General features: G+C 38.4%; 1 protein-coding gene across 1 annotated transcript; it reads left to right on the forward strand.

The window, feature by feature from the left end:
* Nucleotides 1–846: 846 nt before the first annotated feature.
* On the forward strand, nt 847–18,261 carry LOC109194368 (rho GDP-dissociation inhibitor 1). Its single transcript, XM_019357402.1, has 6 exons — nt 847–853; nt 960–1,133; nt 1,753–1,836; nt 10,410–10,486; nt 13,866–13,929; nt 14,631–18,261. Exons 1-6 carry the CDS (start codon nt 847–849, stop codon nt 14,825–14,827), a joined length of 603 nt encoding a protein of 200 aa, XP_019212947.1. The 3' UTR covers nt 14,828–18,261.
* Nucleotides 18,262–18,955: the final 694 nt, after the last annotated feature.

Genomic DNA, 18,955 nt, shown 5'->3' on the forward strand with positions numbered 1-18,955 from the left:
ACATTGCGTTTTACACTACAAATGTTTCAGAAGTGCTCATCTGTGTCAAGTTTTGAAAATCGTAATCACAACTGAGATTGCCTTTAGCTCGCTACCGCTGCCATTGCCCTGTTTGTTTGTTGCTATTCAGTATGTGCATAGCATGTAAACAGTATGCTCTACAATATGAGACAAATAAAAGGCTATATGTAAGCTTGTTTCTGCAACTGAAAGAAGGAAAAACATTTTTTGCCATCCACAAGTAAAAATTTCAACTTACTAATGTAAACTTCTGGGAAAATAACTTGAAATTAACAAAATAATTTTAACCTCCTAAGACCTGAACTCTTTCATGGCATGCATTTTTAATTTCTCTTTGCTATTTGGGATGATTTGGACGTGATGAATGTAAAAACAAAGAATTACCTGATTTTTTTTTTTTTTTACCTGATTTTGTTTCTGAGAAAAATGAGATATAAGAGGACACTGGCTTCGATAGAATTTCAATAGAACAGTGGCAGTATAATGTCCTCGTAAGTGGTCGTAACCCAAAATGTGATGTCCACATGTGGACGCCAGGTCATAGGAGGTTAAAAGTCATTAACTCAAAATTGTGAGCTAATAAGTTGAAATTTTAACATGGCAAAGGGGTTTTTTTAGTAGCAGAAACAAGCTTCCAAAATAAATGGATGAAATACTCAGCTAGAAAATATATAGCAACTAGTTTATGCTAATCCTGTAGTGCAGATGCAAGTAAACACATCTAAACATTAATAGTCTAAAGGTGTGAAGTGTAACAATATTCACTTTTTAAAAACACATTTTCAGTGTTAATGATTTAAATATGAAAAAAATAACATGATGATGATGGCGAGTAAGTGGGGTGGAAATGTACATGATATAAACACTGGCCCCACCAAGCCTGCAAACTGCAGGAAAATGTGCATCTGTAATATGATATTCTTTCTTCTTCCTCAAAGGTCTGATTGCTGAAAAGAATGACTTGCCCATTGAGGAGGAAGAGGATGAGCGAAATCTCAACTACAACCCTCCAGCTCAGAAGTCCCTGCAGGAGATTCAAGAGCTGGACAAGGATGATGAAAGTCTGGTGAAGTACAAGCAGACCCTGCTGGGGCCAGAAGCAATGATGGCAGGTTGGTGTGTGTTTATTCTTTGGCTGTGGGAGAGGCAGATTCATGATTCACGCTGGTGCCCAGTCTTACTGCAGCTTTTATACTTTAATACTATCCACTTACAACAACAATTTGTGATGCACAAACCTGCACATACACACACACACTTCCTACGGACCTGCTTGTCTCAGCATCTCTAACCCAGCAGCCAGTGTTATGGCAGCTGATATCAGTACAGCTTTGACTCCCTCACTGCTGTAACTCAGCACCACCTCATCTACAGCTTAGTAGCATTGAATTCTGTAAGAAAGGCTATAATGAGACAATGGAAAAGCAGCAAAGAGGGGAGATGACTTTATCGTCAGCTTCTATTCGTATGCTGAATACCAAAACTATCTCTAAATACCAGCTTGGGACAAGACGTTTTTCCAGTGCTTCTAAATGTTAGATACTATATTTTAAGATGCTTTTTGATATACAGGCATTAGTGCAATGGGCAGCCTCTGATTACAGATCGAATAAGTGATATCTAATGTGGCCAGCTCAGTCAATCAGGAAAAAAAGAAAAGATGAAAACTGAACAAACAAAAGCCAAGCAGGTACTTGAATTCTGCAATAATGGACTGTTTCCCCTCTTCAGACGCCTCTGGTCCTAATGTCAAGGTGACCAGATTGACCCTGCTGTGCGATGACGCTCCTGAACCAATTACTATGGACCTGACAGGTACACAGTGCCTCTGTTTCGTCACTTCTTCACCAAACTACTTTTTCTCTCTAACCTTGTCCAGCTGTGGATACAATATGGTGTTGCTGTTCACTTAAACAGTTTAATGCTTTGCCCTGAAGCAAGGCATCCCATCCCACAGTGCTGCATTTTATGTGCAGTAAGACTGCAGTGGGTGTGCCAGTGCTTGAGAAAGGGGAGACAGCTAGATGTTTGCTTAGTGGACATACTCTTTTTTTTCTCCCTGTGGCAAACTAGGGACAGAGACTGATCTTTCTCATATTTAATTACAGTGTGTGCATGTGTTGAATGGTAATTGTAAGTGTATGTCACTTCCTATAAGGGACATCTGTGTGTGTGTGTGTGTGTGTGTGTGTGTGTGTGTGTGTGTGTGTGTGTGTGTGCGTGTGTGTGTGTGTGTGTATTCACAAGTCTGATATGCATGCGCTAGTATTTAAGTGCATGCCGGTTTGCTTCCCCACCCTGATGTGAGGATTTCCCTGCCTGTTACAATCACAGTCACTCATACATGCACATTCACACACAGCTAATAAGAAAGGTCACCTGGTTGCTAGGCAATGCTGACTTTGTACTGTGCAGCTTCCACTAATACAAATGCAGAGCGATGAAAAGCATCTAGGAGCGCTTGTTTCAGAGTAAAAGGCTCTGCTGGACTGTATGGAGCTAGAAAAGCATGCTATGTTTCCACATCTAAAGTTTTCAAACTGAAAATCATTGGAGCAATCTTGGGCTAAGCTTGGGTGCTGCCCATTAAAAGAAACACTGCATTACAAAGTGGCATAGATTTTAAAAGGACACGGCATTGATTATGTACAAGATGTTCAGATAGACTCAGCTATCCAATGACTACAGTTGTATAATGTCTACGGTGGCCTTGCAGGAGCTGAATGAAGTGTGGGACAATAGCTAAGGTGATGTCATAGTGAGTCATGAGTTTATTTCAGCGTGGGCTGTGGAAACCTTTATGACAAACTGCAGGTGTGGAATATGTATGAGTTTGTCAGGGAAACAGGCTTTAATGAGTGATAATAACGTGAATTATGGAAAATGCAGGATACGGTGTTTACCAGGTCATAATTCCTGTACTTCTCCATAGAAGTGGAATTCAAACCTCTGGAAATATCTGGAGAACCATTTCAATACAAGTGAAGACTCAGGGAGTACAGGTTTAGTTTCTAAAAATGATTTAATTCAAGCACTGCTCTGAAAGCTTTTGTTACAATAACCTTTTTGCTCATCATCATAGCAAGCAGACAAAAAAATAAACCTTAATAACTGATAATGGAGGCCTTGCTTTATTCATTCCATCTCAAATCCGTCAATTTCGAGAACATTTTATGCTTAAACGTTTGCAGATTTGCATAAAAATGTTCATGATGCAAAGATTGAACATAAATAATGAGTGCTGTGAAATTTGTAGCTTTATATATCAAATACTTTTAAAGTTATATTTATTTTGAAAAATGGTCCAAAGACCCCCTTTCATTTTTTTTAATTTTTTTTTATTTTGCTGTGGCAATGTTTGAACATGTTGCAGTCTTCTGTCCTGTCTTCCTTCTCTCACCCCAAACAGTCTCAGATGGCCCCGCCCCTCCCTGAGCCTGGTTCTGCTCAAGGTTTCTTCCTGTTAAACGGGAGTTTTTCCTTCCCACTGTCACCAAAGTGCTTGCTCATAGGGGGCCATATGATTGTTGGGTTCTTCTCTGTATGTATTATTGTAGGGTCAACCTTACAATATAAAGTGCCTTGAGGCGACTCTTGTTTTGATTTGGCGCTGTATAAACAAAACTGAATCGAATGATTACCTTAAAAACATCTTCAGTGATCTTTCTTACCATCAAAATGAATCAGGATCTGTAATTTGGGACAAATACATCAAAAAATGTCTGATAACTGGATAGTTAATAATATATTATTATAATATAGTCCAGCACTCCTGCAAAGTCCAATATTTGTGCACACACTAATAAAAAAATTCACTCAATGACAATCATTCGGAATAATGCTTATTTCAGTTTCACAGCACTGTAAAATAAACCACATGGAATATTTTTCAAGATCAAAGTCACAACAATGGAAAAAATGACATTTTCATTCAACTTCCACGCTGGATTGAGTAAATATGACAAACTGTACTACAAAAACAAAAATTTCAGTTCATAATGTAATAAACAGAGTAACATCCAGAAACTACAGAATGTTTATAAAGTGTTAAATGTAGGTGTATTTTTTCATTTTGTAGACATGACGTCATGTATGTAGGTCATTTTATCTCCATCTGTGTAAACTTTGTACAAACATTGGATGATTGCTGTGGAATTTTAGCATTATGTAACCTTTTCTTTATCTTTGTGACTAAGAATTTCATGGTAAAATTTCATTTTTCCACATGCTTTTGTTATTGTGAAATGTAACTATATAACAGAAATGAGTTCAAATATGGCATTTGAGTGCAAACTGCTGGATTTAAAAAAATCTTTGAACTATCCAACACTTCAACATTTTTTAATGTACCGAATGACTTATTCCAATTCATTTTGATAGTAAGGAGGACCAGTGGAGATATCAGTATTTAATCTTTGACATATTCATGTTCATGTTTTGAACTAAAAGAATAAGAGAGATTGGCGAAAGCAGGAATCTACAGAGTAGCTGCAGCATAATAACACTATAAGTCATGCTGGTATCATGTTGCAGTCAGAAAACTAAAACCACTTCAGTGGATGCATTAGAGATCCCATTTTGCACTCTAGGCTGTGTTTGTATACGCGTGCGTGCCTGTGTGTGTGTGTGTGTGTGTGTGTGTGTGTGTGTGTGTGTGTGTGTGTGTGTGTGCGTGTGTATTGATGTTACAGAAGTGGAGGGGGTTGGAAAAAATATAAGGTGATATTGCACAATAGTAGAGTTTACTGACCTGACAGTGTGTGGGGAGAAAAGAAAGCAGACACTCAGCCTGACTGCACGCTTGACTGGTCATCCCATCAGGGACCTTTCACTTTTGGTAAGGTTACTTGGGTCCACATCCTAACCTTAACATCTGAAATCATAGCCGTCCCCTCATTCACCCAGAGGGTGCGAAATCTCTCTCGTATATCAAAGTACCCAGTCTCTGTCACAACAACAAGGTGGGTGGAAAGCAGACTTTGCTCTGTGGTCCAGTTACAGTATGTAATATATTATTCTATTCTAGCAGGATTGTTTACAGTCATGTGAAAACTCATTTTCATCTTTTTCAAAATCCTGTAGGAGAATTTCTGGCCATCAGTTCATGTCCTGAAGCTCAGGTGGACTTGAGTTATGCAGCAGGACAAACACAAAAGCCAGTCCACCTCTGAATGGCTCAAAAAACCCAAAACTAAATGAATGTCCTTGAGCGTCCCAGTCAGCGTTAGGATTTTAATCTGACTGAGATGCTTTGGCATGACCTTCATGTTCAAAAACCCTCCAATGTGTCTTTATTAAAACAATTCTGCAAAGAAGAGTGGGCCAAAATTCCTAACCCTTCCTCCACAGTGATTTGAAAGACTCATTGGCTTGTATCACAAACACTTGATTACAGTTCTCCCTGTTAGGGTGGCAAAACCAGTTATTAGGTTTAGGGGGCAATCGCTTTATCACACAGGGCTCTGTAGGTTTGGATAAAATTTTCCTTCAATAAATGAATCCATTATTTAAAAACTGCATTTTGCATTGACGCTGGTTATCTTTGTGTGACGATCTGAAACATGTATATGTGACAAAAATGCAAAAAGTAAAAAATCAGGAAGGGGAAGGGCTTTAGGTAATACTGACCTGTGTATTGAACATTGATCTTGTTTAATCACAACTAAATAAAAGGAATAAAATAAATAAAAGAACATGAATTGAAAACCACGTTCTTGCTCACATGCACTTATTTGATGTTTCTTCTTTTGAATAAACCATTTTCTACTTTAAATATTATCTTGCCAGTCATCAACATCTCTTTACTATTGCCATCCATTTCAGTTTTACTTGAATGACACCTTTTTGTTTTTTATTTTTGTCATTTCTATTTAGATCAGTGAGCCTGGATGTTAATGCACTGATACACAAGAAATGCTTTGTTTCTGCACAAAAATAGCTTTTTAAGAGTTTTTTTTTTTGTCTTAGTGGAAATGGCAGCAAGACTATCAGGTATATAGATAGAGATTCTTTTCCTGTGAAAAGTATAATGTTTAATAATAAATATCTTGTATTGCATGTATGTTATAAAAATCTGGTGCCAAGCCACTTTCTTATTCTTTTAAATTTTGTATTTCAACCTTACGTAAGCTTTACTAAAAACCGTATGACCAGGTAGAAAAGTCGAACTTAAAGCTCAAATATATGTGTACTACATATTGCACTCTGTGTGGCCACACTGCACAAAGCAATATCCGTGACTTTGACATTTGGTGCTTTGGCGTCCTAAATGCAAGCACCGGCTTTGTTAAACTTTCATGTTCCCGGGGTTGTTTTGCTGAGCGTGCATGCTGCTGCGCATTTATTCAGACACATACTCGACACCAAGCAGCCTCTGCAACATTTATTATATTCTGTGTGTCTTATGTCAGTGATACTTCAAGGGTATATTTTTTATGTGTAATGCATATAATAAAGTCGACTGAGAGTGAACAGAAAACATGATGATTTATTCAAAAGAACTGGATGCTAGCCTGAATATTTTTCCTCAGCTGTTTGAGCATCAGAGGATGAAACTGAGGTGAAAGAGGATGAGCACTTTTACCACAAGCTGGTGTCCGAATGTTTGCCCTGCAACATGTTACTGATTCGTTTTTCTGTGATTTGAGTGCAATAACTTCACTGAAAAAGCAGGAATTAAATGTCTTAACTGCTCCACAATTATCATATTGTCACATCTTATACTTATCATATCTATTAGCTAAGTAGCTGGCTCCTTATTTCTGAAGGGATGACTCATTTACACCCTATATGACACGAGCTGGGGGGCAGCACTAGGAGGGTCCTAGCTTGTGAACCTGTAAGGATGAGATTGTGTCTCTTTCTGGTCTTGAACTGCAGATGTTTTGCGTGTAAGATGAAGGTGTTCACCACATTGGCTGAAAAAGGTGCCAGGGCAAAAATGCACTTCTTAATAGCAACATTTCAGGTCCCTACTGTCATTAGCTTGCTAATAAAAATGCTGTAAGGGATGAAGGTAAAACATTTTTAGACATTTTTTATAGCACTGCTTGATGTCAAATCCAATTTCAGCCAGTAAATAGAAGGCGCTGAGTGAAATTTAGGCCATTTATTTTAAAACCAACACATTTAAAAAAAAAAAAATTATTATATATTATTATAATCTTTGGCTGCCGTAAATAAAATGTTCATTTTCGTAATCCATCATTTTATATTAACCTGGGATTCCACAGAGAAACAGGAATTCACCATAAAAAGTGGTTTTCTAGATAATGCAGTTTTAAGATAACGCTAGGAAAAAACATCTAAAATGAATGATGAGGTGGGAAGTGTTTGATGAACTGACCCATTCAGAATAACCTTTGCTGCTAATGATAAACGAACCCTGCACTACACACAGAGGCATAATTGTGTAGGCAGTGTTAACAGATAGTTGTGTCGTCAGTCAATTATAGCCCTGACTGACACGTATCAACAAACACTGGGTGGATGTTTCTCAAGTCAGCTACACAATTATCCCAGTGTGATCTTTTGACTCTTATGCAGCACTAGTATCTTGTCAAAATCATAACTTATGCAGCTGTTTTGACATTTTTCTCGCTGCTGTGCCACTACACATCCGCCCAGCTGTTAACAACTAATGACTGCTTTGTATACGGCTGGCGAGTTTAATGTGCGTTAATGCATCATATTTAATATAAACTGTGCATGAATTTTAAATGAATAAGTAGTCTGAAGAGTGTGATACAAGCACGTTTAGCTGTTAGATTAATGGAGTGGAATCAAACAAGTAGAAGACTTCTCTATGGTATGATGCTAATGTAGCATCGCTGTAATATCCATGTATTACTATTATTAAATAAGATATAGATATGATTAATCCTGCTACAGAATATTATTCTATAATTGACCTTTGACTTAGGTCAGCAACCAGAACGACTACTTAAAACTGACTTGACAAAGAAAATGACACGTTTGTGATTTTGTGGCATAAAAACTAATAAGCAGTTATCGCCATCGGTCCAATATGTGCAAAGTGTAAGGTTTAGGCTGAAAGCCTATGGGATCATTGGGTGTATTTGTCTGTGTGTTGTGTGTGTGTGTGTTTGTGTGTGTATCCTTGCATGCATACTTGCTGGTGTTCATACCTGCTTGTGTTTTTTTGTAAGAGAGAAGGGGGGGAGAACAGGTAGACAGCTTTCCACATTGACCTATTTTCTCAGTCAGACGCTCCCAAGGGTGGCCAGCATCTTTTCTCTTCTCTCTGTCTCCTGAGACGAGAGTAGGGAGAGGAAGGAGGTGCACAGGAAGAAAGGAGGGTATATGAGAGGGGGGTTACAGGCTGCAGTTCAGAGAGGGAGATGAGTCCAAAGAAATGAGACAGAAATAGAGATGGAGAAGCTACCGAGGTAAATGGCATGTTTGATTTTTATCTGATGACTTTATCTCGCAGCAACAAGAAGCTCACAAACCACAAGGGGATGTGCAGATTGTCAAAATTAAGACATAACCACATACTGTAGGAACAGTTAGGAGTTTATATTTATTTATTGCGAATTTAAATGAACTACATCTACCTGGATTTTTAAGATATCTTGCTTTTATTCTCTGACTGCCTCACTTCTTCCTCGCATCATATCACTGCTATCTGTTTTTTTATTTGCCCCATTCTTCTATCTCTCCTTCATCTCCTCCTCCTTTCCTTCCTCTTTTGTTTCTCTCTGTCCATTAGGAAGCACTCAGGACTGATGGTTTGGTTTAAATTGACATATAAAGTGATTAGGCAGTGGATGCATTTCTGATTGCTCTGTGCTTTTTCAATGGCCCAGGATGCTTTCCCCTCACTGCAGCATGAACTCTTTCAACCACACCACACAACTGAGACACTTTTACTGTACAAAGAAACCATACTGGTTTTACCCAGTAACAATAAATAACCAGTATGTCAGAGTTCCTTTAAAGGAACAGTCAGCATTTTTTTTTTAGGTTATTTCATAATTTTTTTAAAAAAGTACATAGATTAGCCATCTTCCAAGAAATCGATGCATTTCCATAAGCTCATAATTAATCCACTAAAAAATATCTCAGTGCAGACACTGTTTTGCGGAAAATGCCATGTTCCTGCCAGTCAACCGACAACTGACAGGTTATACAATACCATCTGGTTATACAGTAAGCTAACAATATGCCTGATAATATTTGGGTCGAGCGTCCTGAAAATCACACTTTCTCCATGATTATATTCTCACATCCTATAATAGTTTATTCGCTAAGCATCAGAGTCCAACAAAGTTACAGCCCCTTCAAAGAAAGTTTCACTAATACCAGCTAACAGCAGATAACAGAGGCTAACAGAGGCTAACATATGCTAACAGAGGCTAACAGTTTAAAGCCACTTCTTAAAACCCACTTCTTTTCATTGGCCACAGTGTTTGACTGAGAGTATGTTTTTTTATTAATGGTTTTTATTTTTATTCTGTGTTTAATGTTAAGTACTTGCTATTCTAAAGCACTTTATAAATAAAGTTAGCTTGGTTTGGCTAACTGTGGCAAAACAGTAGCACCTGTTGACAGAAAAGTTCTCAACAACTCACCTCAGTATTATTGTCATTGGTCAGAAGTGAGCTGCACTGACTCTGACTTCTTTCACAAACTTTTACAGCATCCTCCCAAATAAACAGACGCTTCCAGCACTGATAACTGAGGTAAACAGTGGACTGACAGCCTTCCACAGATAGTGGCAAAACTCTGCTTTGCTCTCTAAATACATTCAGAGATTTTATGGTGACTCTGGGATTATAGTGTTAAATATTGCAAAATCATTAATGGACTATATAATATAATAACTATATAAGTGTTTTTTATTCCTTGTTTTTTGTTGGTATAATATTATTCAAATATGTTCAAATATAGCATGTAAAAAAGTAGCCAAAACACTCCAACCAGCTGTGTCTGTGATGGGGCACACCTTTTTGGTTTTGGCTGCCAAAAACATGTTTGTCCTACGTCAGCTACCATAGCTAGGATTATGTGCTTTAATTGGGAGGGACAATCTGTAATCCACTAACATCTCAAGGGGAAAATGTTACACACTGTAACTTTAAGCACTTTAAAAAAAAAAAAAAATTATTCCTTCCGATTTAGCAGAAAACATGAGAAGATAATACTGGGAATACACCGGCATTCCTCTTTAAAATATTATAACATGGTGGTCATATTATGGTGCAATTCTGCAGTTACTGTGTAGGTCAGTAAGCTACATTTCTGGGTATGTGAGAAGCAACAAAAGCGTGACCCTTGAGTCATTTTACATGTGAAGTGAGTGATGTCATACATGTCATGTGGTCCATTAGGGATGTTTTATTGTTTCTTTGTTGTTGATTGTGCAGGAGACCTGATCGCTCTGAAGGAGAAGAGCTTCTCCTTACAGGAGGGAGTGAAATACAGACTAAAGATACACTTCAAGGTAAGTTGGAAAGATACAGTCACACAGGATATATTAAGGATGGCGAGCCTTAGTGTGGGTTACTGTGTGTGTGTGTGTGTGTGTGTGTGTGGAAGGGATGGAAACAAACAGATGGGAAGGTATCTACTGGAAGTGATTAAGAGGTGGAAAGGGAGACACAGTGCTGAGTAAGCCACCACGTGCTATAAAATCAAACCACCAAAATCAAAGCAGACCATTATCTTTTTTTAATGGGCTTTTTCAGTGCTGCTTAATTTTATAGTGCTTGTAAAGCTTCATGCTGGAGATGAAACCCATTTAATGCTGTGGAAATAAGACTCGGTGGGAGTTTTCACGTTATCAGCCGTCTTTGTTACGTGAACACTGAGAGGCCGAGGGCAGATCTGCAGAATATGGCAGTTTGCACCAAAAGGCAAGACGTTTTTAAACTGTTTACAGACAGCTCACTGGAAGAGTCTGTCCATCTTGATTCTATGCTGGCGGTGGAGGTAGAGGTCACTTAGGTGGAGCCATTGGAGGAGCAGTTGAGGTTGTGATCCACTCTGACACACCGAGGCTCAAAGGAAGGATACACACAAGAATTTCTCAGGAAAGATTTGTCAGTTTCATGCTTATCCTTTTCTTTTTCTCCGGAGTCCTTTCATCAGCTTCCTTTCTGTCACTGCACTCTGCTACACATTTAATGCTTTCGGGGGATTTTCCACTTCAACAAACTCCTCCAGTTTCATGTTTTTTTCTGGGCTTTTATCTCTCTTGAACTATTTTCTCTTCTAACTGCATTAGCTGAATGTTCCTCCTTATGGAAGCCCATTATGGTTTACCCAGACATATATGACACTGACAGCTCCATTTTCATATTTTTCCATCATATAAACCACATTTGAAGACATGCATCAGTCTCCTACTGACCTCTCCTCAGTTACACTGTAATGCACAAAGACTTTCAATACATATTGCAAGTCTTTAAAAAAAACACCTATATCTCATAATCCTATAGCTCTCTCTTTTATTTATATTATATTTATTTGTTTTAGTTGCACACCATGGGTCAGGAAGAAACAACATTTCGATGCTGTGTATGTCCTGTACATATCCTGACTTTGAAATCCACCTCTTCACTGGTCTTTTCTTGGCCAGATTTGTTTCTCATGTTTACAGATGTTCAGTGTTGTCTCTTTAATGCGATAACCTCAGTTTCACACTTGAATCTCACCACAAATTCAGACTGTCTTTTGCTACAACCCGGCAGAAAGGTTCAGCAGGAATCAGCCCTCAACAATCATTTCCTGGTGTTTTTTTTGTTTTTTTTGTCTTTGTGATTTATAATTTGTCTTTGCAAAGGGACAAGGTATCTGTCAGCCACGGTACAGGATAGAGTGAGAACACTGTGTTCAAAGGACAACGTGAACAACTGACTATATCTCGTACTGTAAAATTATAAGGAGACAGAAACAGGTAGGGTAATTTTCCACAGCTGTCACTTCTCACACTGTGGGAAATTGTCCGCTTCAGTAGCTTTTGTACTACTGGAAGTCCTCTGTGTGGTTTAGTGGAGGCAGCACACATAACCAAAGTATTCTCTCACTGGCGCCTTCACACAGGTTTTGTGCTAGATAGCCAGCAAGTTAAGTTCGGAGTTGTGGTTCATGTGTGAAAGTGACTTTAATGATTGTGTTGATGTTGTAAATTTCCCTGAAAGGTGTCGATAACATTGATATCAACGCTGCAAATGAACAGTATATTCTTATTTGAATGTGGGTCCGTATTGCCAAGTGCATGCAGAACTTTTTTATATATATAAAATGCAAAGAAAAAAAGTAAATATCCAGTTAGTTGTGTTTGCTCATTACGACACCAGTAACAGCCCCAAATTCCTCCTAGTTTATTTGTTATATTAATAAGCATGATGGTAGCTGTTATTTAATTCAATTCCTCTTTCCTCTGTCTCTTTTAATAATGTTCCTAATCATTCAAATGCTACCCCGCCCTGCCTCCACACTCTCCTCTCCTCTTCCCAGCATCGTCATCCTTTCCTGCCTTTCTCTTGCCTCACTTCCCTGTTCTCCTCTTTTTCACCTCATGCCCTGCCATCCACACTTTCTCACACCTCTAATCTCTTCCTTCTTTTCTCTGTTACAAATAAACCTTTCGACATGTAGCAATCACATTCACGATAAATACCTGAGGTGATGAAAATGATTTTGAATTCCCCAGAGGGTAACTTCATTAATTATTTGCCACAGAAATAAAAAAAGGTCAGAACTCAGTTGTAGTTTAGCTGCATGTAGGAACTTCCCTTGAGTCAATTGGGATAGTAGTTCATCACATTTTTAAAATTCGGTGGAGCTGAGTGTAAGACAGCCAGGAGCCAGCTCATCTATAACCCTGTGTAGGTCTCATTGTCTGAGAGGGATTCAGATCGTGGGAAAAACTATTGACCTGGAGATGAAAGCTAAACATTGCTGTTATGATACAGAAGTAATTTGAATGAATCACCAGGAGCGAGTCACCCCATCACCTGGATCTTTATTGAAAAGCAAAGAGTAAGTAAGTAAGCCTAGAAAATAGGTCAGTGTGTGTCTAAGTGTGAATGTGTGGAAGTGCTGGGCTTGAGAAAGGACCCAAGAGACCTGGCCCTGAAGGAAAAGGTAGAGGTGGGTAGAATAGCCAAATAGCTCAGGGAATGAGCAGCTCAACTGTGCTGCGAGGACACCTGCTGGGCAAAGATTATCACCGCAGTCTGTTGTTACATTTAACGATGGTTTTCATTGTTTGAATGTTTAAGGTCCCACAGACCTTATGTGTGTGTAAGGGTATGTGTAAAAATAATAACAATCACAGAAGTTCTCTCTTTTTTCCTTGAGATTAAATTTTTTTCTCACCTCATTAAAATGTGCTAAAGAAAATAAACATACAACCAATCTATGGGCTACATATGAAAGAATGTATCTAATTTGTCAAATACAAAGCAGATAGTAAATCTTCAATAGCAGGGATACTGTAATGATGGATGTATAGACTTAGGACAGATACCGCTGCAAATTACGTGAAGCTGTTTTTTCCAGCTGTGGTCTCGTCCGAATAAAAGGTCATCGTGTTTTTAGGGACTTTGCATATTGTAGTATCTCTGTTTAGAGCTGTAAAAGAAGGTTTGTATCCCACGTTAGAGGATCTGGACTAAACTAGTCCACATAAGATTACAAATCTCAGATATGTACATTTCATCTGGTATTTTTTCTTTAATTACTTCATTTTGCTTTTGTACATAAAAATGTGTTTCCATTAATGTAGCAAAGATATCCTTAATGTTGTGTGGAGATTTATTTTTTACATGGGTTTACAAATTAATGAACATGTTTGAAACTATGTGTGTCTGCAGGTGAACAGAGAAATAGTTTCCGGCCTGAAGTACCGTCAAGTTACCTACAGAAAAGGAGTGAGAAGTAAGTTCAGTCATGAAAAAAAGTGCTGGAACACACCTCTCAACCTTTGAATCCAGGTTAAGAGGTGGATCCCATTGCCACAGGTGTATAAAATCCAGCATCTAGTCTGCATTTATAAACATTTCTGAAAAAATTGGTATTTCTAAAGAGCTCACTTAATTCGAGCATGGTGCTATAACACGATGTGACCACTGCAGCAAGTCAGTTCATTAAATTGTATCCCTCCTAAATATGTGACGATCATCTAAAGTGGTATTATTGCAAAGTGGAACCATTAAGTAACCATAGCAACTCAGCCACAAAGTGGAAGTGGTCGTTGAGCGCGTGAAAGTCACCAACACGCTGATGACTCAGTAACTGCAGAGATCCAAACCTCCCCTGGCATTAACATCAGCACAAAAACTTTGTGCAGGGAGCTTCATGGCTGAGCAGCTCCTGTATATTGTCCATATATTGTGTTTGAATGCAACTAAACATCCATCAACAAAGACACTGGACATCAGTCAGTGAAATGGACTTGTGTTTCTACTTTTTATGAAGAAAATATTGTATGTCACATATTTACACATTGTAGAAAAATAAAAGTACAGAAGGGTGAAAATGGCATCTTTCAAATGTTTGCACTGAATGCTCAGATAGATTGTTAGACTCAGAGAACGGGTTGTTAGAGAGCTACGTGCTCTGTTTGCGTCTCTTCACAGTGAACAAGGCGGTGTACATGGTAGGAAGTTACGGCCCACGCGCAGAGGAGCAGGAGTTTCTTTGCCCGATCGATGAGGCAGCTAAAGGCGTGATGTCCCGTGGCCAGTATCAGATCAAGTCCTGCTTCACTGATGATGACAAGAACGTCTACTTATCCTGGGAGTGGAACCTCAATATCAGCAAGGACTGGAATTAATCGATTGGGAGTGTGTGTGTGTGTGTGTGAGAGAGAGAGAGAGAGTGTGAGTGTGTATGTGTGTGAGAGAGAGGGATAATTCTGCTCTCTTTCCTTCTTTCAAATCTATTCTTCATCCCCTCTTGTCTCTGTCATCCTCCGCCACATTTCATGAGAGCTACCTTGCAGTGGCCAAAACAAGAAGTTTTCTAACTCTTCTCTTTTTCCTTTTTCTTCTCTTCCACCTTTTCCCTCCTTTTCTGTTTAGTGCACTACATGCAGGCCTCCAGAAACCCACGAGTGACTGAGACTTTTAGAAAAGAGAATGCCCTCTTTCTCTGCTATTGTTCAGAGTTAACCACATGCTGAAATCTCCCTTTCCGCTTGCTTCCAGTTCCTTCCTCATGGCGCGCGTAGGCAAGTAATGAAAGGGTGTTTAATCCGTTCAAGGCACAAATCCAATAAAATATAAACATGGCAAAATCATTTTTATAGCTGAAGGGAAACAAACTCCAGAGACTGCTGTTGTGGCCAGTAAGGTGGATTTATTATTTTTTATTTTATCATTATAGAGTTAACTCGGACAAGATGTCCTGAGGAGCTTGCAGCACACATTAGAACAGGTTTTATATAGCAACATCGCAACAGCAGTCGCCTCTAAGTGCTTTATAGTGTAAGGTAAAGACGCTACAATATTAGAAAGAAAATCCCACCAATCAAACAACCCCTATGAGCAAGCACCTGGCCACAGTGGGGAAGAAGAAACTCACTTTTAACAGGAAGAAACCTCCTGCAGAACCAGCAGGAGGGATTTCAGATTCACACATCAGAGCATTTCAGGTTTAAAAAGCAGAGGTACAGACAAAAGTGAAGATGAGAGGGGCAGGCTCATGCCGGTGATAGAAGACGTTGTTTGGTCCATTCACAGAGTGAACTCGGCAGCAGGGGCAGCTCACCGAGGCAATTAAGCACCAGATTAGCTGAAAAAATCGCAAAATCACAAAGTGCACCTGTGGTACACTATCTTCCTTAAAATTAGGGTGACTTACATTTTAAGATTGCATTCATCTCACATTTCTGCTGCAAATGGTTGAGAAGCAACTACAGAAATATAAACAACTCAGAACCAGTTTAGAGTTTTCATCTGTTTCTAAGTAATACAGCGGCTGATGTCTGGGTGTCACTGGGTGGGAGAGAATAGGTGTGCTTATAACATGTGGGTTATAACAGTGTCATATACCAATGAGGGACAAGATCATTGTCCCCTGTCCATCCCTGATTGAATAGAATAGAATAGAATAGAATAGAATAGAATAGAATAGAATAGAATAAACCTTTATTATCCCACGGACGAGAAATTTTGGTGTTCAGTGTTTAGGATGAGAGATTTTTAGGTAGTAACATTCTTTCTTTCTTTCTTTCTTTCTTTCAAATTTTAATTTTTTAATTTTTTGGGACCAACACAATTTTTTAGTGCACATACAATTAGAGATAAAAATAGAGATTTTAACAGATAAATACTATTTATAAGTCTAATGTTATTTGTAATTGCTACCAGGGATAGGTTGGGTTAGAAAATAGCGTAATCATTCCCTTACATCTTAAAAATAAAGAACACTGTTGGTTTTTAATCATTTATCTTTATCTAATCATAAAGAAGGCCTGGGAAACTGAAACACAGACTGCCTGTGGTGTACCTGCAAATGTTTTTTAAATGCAGCCAACGAAGTTCAAAAGGGACAATTCCGTTTCAAATCATTATTAAATTAATAATTAAATACCTTTAAAGGTTAGCTTATGGCAGGTTAGCCTGCATAGACTGAAGCAGAATTAGCACATGTGACAGACAAAGTGCTCAATTTTTTTCTCATTTAGCTGAGAAATGTTCCCAATGATAGCTTAGTAAAATATAACATCAAACACCCACAAATATAAATCTTTAATTGATTTTAGTAAAAAATTTTCTCCTTGTTATTTCTAATTGTTTGAATTAGATATTTAATTCAGTTCAGTTTATGTATAATGGCACCAAATCACAACAAAATATGCCTGAAGATGCTTTATATTGTGAGGTGAAGACCTTACAGTAGAGAGAAAACCCCCCAATAATCAGTTGCTCTTTGAACAGCTGGCTGTGGTGGGGAGGAAGAACTCCCTCTTAACAGGAAGAAACCTCCGACAGAACCAGGAAGTTGCAGCCATCCACCATGACCAGTTGGGAGTAAGAGAAAAGAAAGTAGGAACAGCACATATTTAGCATCACCCTTAAACATCTGTAATTATCTTGCACAAATGTAAATTGGCGCTATTTGTCGTAAACAAATGTGGGTACTTTGTATCAAAGTTTAGGAACTGTATGTCCAAAATTCAGTGATTTTAAAGATACTGAAACAACAGGTGTCACAACCGTACCTGCTCCCCTCAAACAGCAAACGTGATTCTGCCTCTGAACTGGCATCATGCGCTTAGAAACCCACAGGGCTTTACTTGGAGTGAGAGACTGTGGCAGCAAAAGAGGATACACTTTAATTAGGTGCATTTAGATCGTTTAGATTCACTGACACTGTATGTGCGGTCTTTCTTAGCATATCAGTCTTCTGTTTTCTCATATGGTTGTTTTTAATGTTTTCTGTTGTTGATTATGATAACGTTTCACATATTCTCTCTTCCCCTCATAATGGCGCATCATCTCTCCTAAACCCAGATTACACCCTAACTAAAAAAGCCCGACCTTTTAGTCTTTGTTTTTCATACATATGCTGTGTTTTAACTTTTGCGTTTGCTATCGAAGCGTCAGTTCTCGCGAGACTTTGTGGCATGTTTTATTTGAAGGAGCAGACCAATGAACAACTGGAACTGAACTGTGTATATTGTAGAAAGAGATGCATGTAAGTCCTTAAGGATTTGATACTCCTATGAACAAAATTAAACCTTTCTAAACCTCTCTCTTATACCAAGGACGTAAGATGTGAATAAAATAAATTCAGCTTTCGAGCTTGAATGTGAGAGCAGTACATCAAGGGATAAACTGGTATCCCTTAAAAAATACGTAATATCATTATTGTGTCAAGTCTTTGGATATGATATTTTCATTGTAGCTGAACATATTGATCTCTGAAGTACCATTTGAGTGAATCATCGTGGTCTAAGACTAACTGTAAATGTTGGCTTGTTGGGTGTTGCATGGTTTAGCAAGATTCTCTCTTTCTTTTTTAAGGATTTAATGTGATTAAAAGAAAAGAAATATTAGCGATGCGATATCCAGATGTCAGTAGTGGTCGTATACTGCGGATACAGTATTCACGGGAACCATTTGTAAGGCACGGATAGCAGAAAGGAAAAAAAAAAGTTGTCTGGATCTGATGCCCCAGCCTGTAACAATCAAGTGCTGCATCTTTAAATATTGGTGTCAAATCTAGTATCCTGTATCTTTTAATAAAGGTTATTCAAACAAAGTTTCTCATTTGTCTTAAACTCAAGTCTGCTTTGCAGAAATTGAATAGCAGGTAACTAAGTTGTATTGTAGTTGTATTGTACTATGTATTTTCACAGGACTCTACGCAGTTGTGTTGATTTTTTCCAAACATGGTGCTGTTCGTTATGGTCAAACATCTTCACTTTTGTGTCATTTGCCTAAAGGACATTGTTCCAGAAGTATTGTGGTTTGTTCAGATGCAACTTTGCAAACATAAGTCAGGCTACAATGTTGATTTTAGAGGAGCTTTCTCCTGGCAACACTTCCAAACATGCGATACTTGTTCAATCTTTATCTAATTTTTCTGTCATGAACTTTAACATGCTAACTGTGGCCGGCAGAGATATAGGTGTTGGATGTTTTGCAGGTTCTCTGAACATTTCACAGTCTGACCTTGGGAGGAATTTGCTGGGACGTCTGCTCTTTGGAAGATTGTGGAATTGTCAGTGGTCCAGACCAGCAAACTGTCAAAGCTTCTGCGTTCAGAGTTTCTCACACTTCCTGATGATCTGTTAATCAAGTGCATGTTATTAGCAGCACCTGGCTCCTACTTACTCCTTAATTTCTACAAAAACATTAAGGGTGTGAAACTCATTTTCACAAGACTGTAACAGGGTTGGGAAATTAGAACGAAACAGCCTTTTTTGTGCAGATTTAGTGCATTGCATTGATTT

The sequence above is a fragment of the Oreochromis niloticus genome, linkage group LG4 (genome assembly GCF_001858045.2).
Source record: "Oreochromis niloticus isolate F11D_XX linkage group LG4, O_niloticus_UMD_NMBU, whole genome shotgun sequence".
Taxonomy (NCBI): domain Eukaryota; kingdom Metazoa; phylum Chordata; class Actinopteri; order Cichliformes; family Cichlidae; genus Oreochromis; species Oreochromis niloticus.